This window comes from Belonocnema kinseyi, chromosome 1, assembly GCF_010883055.1.
Source record: "Belonocnema kinseyi isolate 2016_QV_RU_SX_M_011 chromosome 1, B_treatae_v1, whole genome shotgun sequence".
Classification (NCBI taxonomy): domain Eukaryota; kingdom Metazoa; phylum Arthropoda; class Insecta; order Hymenoptera; family Cynipidae; genus Belonocnema; species Belonocnema kinseyi.
In genome coordinates, this window is record NC_046657.1 from 128,896,244 (window position 1) to 128,902,863 (window position 6,620).

Below are 6,620 nucleotides of genomic sequence, written 5' to 3' on the forward strand. Positions count from 1 at the left end.
ATTTTTTTGTTTCAAAATTCTTCTTTTTAAATGGGAAATTCAATTTTTTGTTTCATAATTCTAGAATTTTGTTAAAAATTCTTCTGTTTTAGTTGAAAATTCCACTGTTTGGTTTAGAATTTTAGAATTTGGTGAAAAATTCGTCTTTTTAGGTAATACATTAATTTTTTTGTTTGAAAATTCTTCTATTTTAATGGGACGTTCAAGTTTTTGTTTCAGAATTCTAGAATTTTTATAAAAATTCTTCTGTTTCAGTTGAAAATTCAACTATTTGGTTTAGAATTTTGTTAAAAATTCGTCTTTTTAGGTAATACATTAATTTTTTTGTTTCAAAATTCTTTGTTTTTAATGGGAAATTCAAGTTTTTGTTAAAAATTCTTCTGTTTTTATTAAAAATTCAACTGTTTTGTTTAGAATTTGGTTAAAAATTCGTCTTTTCAGGTAATACATTAATTTTTAGTTTCAAAATTCTTATTTTCTAATGGGAAATTCAAGTTTTTGTTTCAGAATTCTAGAATTTTGTTAAAAATTCTTCTTTTCTAGTTGCAAATTCCACTTTTTGGTTAAGAATTTTTGAATTTGATTGAAATTTTGCCTTTTTTGGTAGTAAATTAATCTCTTTTTTTTAATATTCTTTTTTGGTCAAAAATTCAACTTTTTGGTTCAAAATTATTGAATTGTGTTAAAAATTCATGTTTCTTGGTAGTATTTTTTTTTTAATTCATCGCTTTAGTTGCAAGTTCAATAAAATTCATCGCTTTTAGTTGAAAATTCAACTTTTTGGTTGAGAATTCTCGAATTTGGTTCAAAGGTCTTTTTTTTTGTAGAAAATTAATCTTTTTGTTTAAAAATGCATCTTTTTCTTAAAAATTCAATAACTATGTTTTAAATTTGAACTATTTCCTTAAAAATTAAAAAAATTCTTTCTTAAGAATTCAATTTTTGGGTTGAGAATTCTTGAATTTTATTGGAAATTTGTCTTTTTCTGTAGAAAATCAATTTTTTTGTATAAAAATTAATATTTTTTAATTAAAAATTCACCTTTTTGATTTAGAATTCTTGAAAATTATTATCAGATCGTATTTTCGATAGAAAGTTAATATTTTTATTTAAAAATTCATCTTTTTGGCTAAAAAATTAACAACTAGTTTTAAAGCTGAACTACTTTTGTGCAAATTTCAAAAAAATGTTTCTTTCGTAAAAATTGAACTTTTTGGTTGAGAATTCTTGAACTTTGTTAAAAAATAATTTTTTTGTTAAAAATTCACCTTTTTAATTAAAAACTTAACAACTAAGTCTTAAAATTGAACTACTTTCTTAAAATATTTCTTTCTTTCTTAAAAATTAAAATTTTTGGTTGAGAATTCTTGAATTTTGTTTAAAACTTGTCTTTTTGGGTAATAAATTCATTTTTTGTTTCAAAATGCATCGTTTTTGTTGAAAATTCCATTTCTCGGTAGAGAATTCTTTAGTTTTATTGAAAATTAGTCATTTTTGGCAGTAAATTAATATTTTGGTTTAAGAATTCATTTTTTAAGTTGCAATTTAAACTTTTTTGTCGAAAATTCTTTAATTTGATCAAAAATGACTCTTTTTTGGTAGTAAATTATTTTTTTGTTTAAAAATTCTTTTTTACTAGGGAATTTAACATTTTGGTTTAGAATTCTTGAATTTTGTTGAAAAATCGTTTTTTTTTTACAGTAAATTACTTTTTTTGTAAAAAATCTTTTTAGTTAAAACTTCAACTTTTTGGTTCGGAATTGTAGAATTTGGTTAGAAATTTATCTTTTTTAGTTAAAACCTCAACTTTTTTGTGGAGAATTCTTGAATTTGATGAAAAATTCGTCTTTTTTAGTAGTATATATATATATTTTAATTAATCTTTTTTAATTGCAAATTAACTTTTTGGTGTAGAATTTTTAAATTAAATTACAAGTTTGTCTTTTTTTGGTGGTAAATTAATTTTTTTGTAGAAAAATTAATCTCTTTTAATTGAAAATTTAACTTTTTGGTTAGAGAATTCTTAAATTTTATGAAAAATTCTTATTTTTTGTTAGTAAATTAATCTTTCTGATTAAAAATTCATTTTTTAGTTGCAAATTCAACTTTTTGGTCAAGACTTCTTGATTTTTATTAACAACTTTTTTTTTAATCTTCTTTTTTTAGTTGGGTATTCAACATTTTGGTTCGGAATTCTTAAATTAAAAAAAATCGTCTTTTTCGTAGTAAACTGATTTTTTTGTATAAAAATTAATCTCTTTTATTTGAAAATTCTACTTTTATGTTGAGAATTCTTTAATTTTAATATAAATGCATCTTTTTGGAGTAAATTAAATTTTTTATTTAAAATTTAACTTTTTATTTTGAGATATCTTGAAAGTGTTTTAAAGTTCATTTTTTCGGTAGAAAATTAATTTTTTTGCTTAAAAACTAATCTTTCCTAATTAAAAAATTAACAACTAATTTTTAAAGTTGAACTACTTTCATACAACTTTTTTTTTATTTTTCTTAAAACTTAAACTTTTTGGCTGAGAATTCTTGAATTTCAATGACAATTCGTCTTTTTTATAGTAAATTAATCTTTTTATTTAAAAATAGATCTCTTTTAGTTGAAAATTCAACTTTTTGGTTGAGAATTCTTGAATTTTATGAAAAATTTTTTATTTTTTGGTATTCAATTAATCTTTTTCATAAAAACTTAATTTTTTTAGTTGCAAATTCAACTTTTTGGTCAAGAATTCTTAAATTTAAAAAAAAATTCATCTTTTTGGAGTAAATTAAATTTTTCATTTAAAATTCAACTTTTTATTTTGAGATACCTTGAAATTTTTTCAAAGTTCATTTTTTCGGTAGAAAATTCATTTTTTTGCTTAAAAATTAATCTTTTCTAATTAAAAAATTAACAACTAGTTATTAAAGTTGAACTACTTTCATACAACTTTTTTTCTTAATTTTCTTAAAAATTCAACTTTTTCGCTGAGAATTCTTGAATTTCAATGAAAATTCGTCTTTTTTATAGTAAATTAATCTTTTTATTTCAAAATATATCTCTTTTATTTGAAAATTCAACTTTTTGGTTGAGAATTCTTGAATTTGGTTAGAAATTCATTTTTTCGACAGAAAAGTCGATTTTTGTTTAAAAATTCACCTTCTTGATTAAAAATTTAACAGTGAGGTTTTGAAGTTGAACTACATTTCTTAAAATGTTAAATAATTTCGTTCTTAAAAATTCAACTTTTTGGTTCAGAATTCTTGAATTTTGTTAAAAAATCGTCTTCTTAGGTAATAAATTCATTTTTTTCTTAAAATTCATCGTTTTAGTTGCAAATTCAATTTCTTGGTTGATTTATATTACTTGAAAAACCGAGTATTTTCTCCTAATAACTGTTTTTGATTTAAAAAAAAATTGCCAGAGTTATAGCACTTACAAAATTTAAAAAAAAAACGAAATTCAAATTTTTAAGATAAATAACGCAAGCTTTAAAAAAAAAGTCAAGAAAAGAAAAACGTTACTGTTTGAAGGCCCTATTAGATTATCATAACAACTTTTTGAATTTTTTCGAAAAATAGAAAAATTAAATTTTTAAACAAATGACACAAGCTACGAAAAAAATAGACAAAATTTTTTCACCAAAAAAATCTACAATTCGTTAAAGCCTAAGGAGTTTTAACAAAAGAGAGTTCACACTCACCAAATTGCATTTGTCGATATTTCATTTTAAAAGGCCTGAGCACAAATGGAGGGGGGGGGGGGGCAAAGACCGAGCGCGTAGCGCTACATAAATATATTATTGAGCGCGAGAAAAATAGATTTAAAAAAATATATTAAAACTTAAAAGGATTACAAAAAATTAATTTACAAAACAGAGACTACAATTTTTGGAATTTTGCAGAATTAAAAAAAAATGTAGGAAAAATTGGAGTAAGTTAAAAAAAAATATTTAGAAGTTTTAGAAAGTAAAAAAAATTTTTTAATGGGAGATTTAAAAAAATGTAAATCAAAATCTATATTTTTGAAGATTTCGAAAAATAAATTTAAAGTATTTTGAGAATTTTGAAAGGTTTCAAGTAAACCAATTTTTTAAAGATTCCTGATAACATTAAAAATTATTTTTTATTTTTAGAAATGACTTTTTCAATTTTTTAAACTTATATTTTTGAAGATTTCGAAAAATAAATTTTAAGTATTTTGAGAATTTTGAAAGTTTTCAAGAGAATAAACCAATTTTTTAAAGATTCCTGATAACATTAAAAATTATTTTTTATTTTTAGAAATGACTTTTTCAATTTTTTAAACATTTCAAAAGATTTCCACAATTGTGGAAAAACAATCTAAAAGATTTAAGGGCAATTTTTGTAATCTTGCAGGATTTTAAAAAATTCTAAGAAAAATTCCAATAAGTTTAAAAGATATTATTAGGCATTTTTGAAAAAATTTGGAATCTAATTTATAATTTGAAAAGGGATAACATTGTTTAAAGACAAAATGTAGATTTTTCAAGGTTTTGAAATAAAATTTTGAAGCTTCTGATGGATTTTGAAAGTTTTGAAGATGATAAAAAATATTTCTTAAGATTCAGAGAAAAACTTAAAATGATGTTTGTTCAACAAAATTAATTTTAAGATTTCGAAACAAAACTTCAAAGCTTTTTGGGATTTTTCAAAGAATTCGAGAAAATAAGAAACGTTTCGCGTGAAAAATTTAAATATTATTATTTTTTAATTAACTTTTAAAGAAAATTAAAAAAATTTACAAATATTTCAAAATATCTAAAAAAGTAAACAACAAAAAATCTGAAAGATTTTAAGGCAATTCTTTTCAATTTTCAATATGTTTCACAATTTTAGGAAATATTTGAATGAGATAACAAAATATTTAGAAATTTAAGAAATTTGGAAGAAATTAAAAATATATTCAAATTTTGAAAGATTTTCGAATGGTGAGTAGATGATGCAAATATTTCAAGAAAATGAAAATAATATACAGAATTCTAATTATTAGGGCTTGTATTGATAAATTAACTGTGATTAATAAAAAAATTAATAAATAATAGAAAATTTCGTAAAAATTGGTTGAAAACTTAAAATTCACAAATGCTTTTAATCACTGCTTAAAATTACGGGAATTTATCCTCAGCTTGTTAAAAAATATGTTTTTAAATAAACATGTGACATTAATCAACAAAAAAACGTGATTTAATTAAAAAGTGGCCATATTTGAAAAGCTCAAAGGCTGGACGCTGACAGTAGAATTAAAGGTGGTAGGGGAGGGGATCGGATTCAATATGTTTATACTAAGAAATTCTTGAGTCATGAAACACACTCAAATATATCACATGTATTCGCAGAAACCTTATATGTGATTGGTCAAGAATCTAGAGAGAAATTCAGAAGCCTCGAAGTAGAAAAAAAAATCTTTGGCGAGACATTTTTCAAAGCACCGCCTGTTAGAGGACGTTTTGAAGGACATTTAGGGCATTGTTCAAATACGGGACTGTCCTCGGAAATACAGGACGAATAATCAGTTTAGATTAATACAACAATACGAAATTTAGAGGACTATTTGAGGTTATATAGGAAAGGACGCACAACAAAGTTATTCATAAAGGATCTTAGAAGTTTCTTTAAAAACGAACTCGAAATATAAAAATAGCAACAAGGAAATTTTAGTCTCAGACAGGTGGGTAGACGCATTTACTTAGGTTATGTAGTTATGTAGCAGAAATTTTAACTTAAAATAGGAGAGCAGACAACCATGTTTTTAATGTATCGAAAAAAACTTACCATTTTTATTAATCTTTTACCATCCACAAGTTGGAATCTGGAAAGAGCCTCAGCTTTGTTCAACTTTCAGCATCAGGAAACAAACGCCTAGTCATGATGAGGCCGTATCTTCCAATGGTATCTGTCAAAAGTAGGATGAATGGTGGTAAAATGCTGGTTTCCCCTAAAAACACGAACATTGATTTTCTGGCTAGATTAAATTTTTATTAGAATAAATAAAACCATCAAATGTATGATTTTTTTTGCTCGAAATTAAATTGACTATAAAGTGAAGAATTATTTTATATTAATTTCCTTTTCATTTTTAAATTGTTTTGAAATGACTAAAAGCAGAGTGGAAGACACTAGAGGCTAGCGCACTCTCCCGCCTCTAGAAAGAAGCTCGGGTATTTCAACGGGAACTTTACTTTGTACAATGCGTCTTCTCTGACACTAAAATAACGGGGACATTGCGCAAGCGCTAAAGATATACAGAACTTCCATGTGAGTTTCGGTCTATTTTGACAGAAACTTATGTGGGAATAGTAAACATTGACGAAAAGAAACTATTTCGAATAATTAGAAGTTAAAAAACTTCCCAAAAAGAAATGTCTAATAGACCAGGAGAAAATCCATTGAAAAGAAAAAAGGCTGGTGCGCACAAGAGGTGCTGTTTTGGAAAGTGCAAAAGTGACAGTCTGTCCAAGTCCTACTTGGAATGCACTTATTATTTTATTACATTTCCAAAACCCTGCATAATATATCGAAAGGGTGACATTCCCGATGGTTCACTTAAAAAGCTCACATTTGCTCATTGCATTCTATTAATTTTAACTTATTTTCATTACAAATAGTTT

At 23.9% G+C, this 6,620-nt stretch overlaps 1 protein-coding gene across 1 annotated transcript in view; it reads right to left on the reverse strand.

The window, feature by feature from the left end:
• LOC117169772 (transcription factor MafK-like) overlaps positions 1–6,115 on the reverse strand; it is a 7,201-nt gene extending 1,086 nt beyond the window's left edge. The window contains exon 1 of the mRNA XM_033356282.1: positions 5,785–6,115. Within this exon, the coding sequence (XP_033212173.1) occupies positions 5,785–5,787 (3 nt within the window). The 5' untranslated portion in view covers positions 5,788–6,115. The remainder of the gene's footprint in view (positions 1–5,784) is intronic.
• Positions 6,116–6,620: the final 505 nt, after the last annotated feature.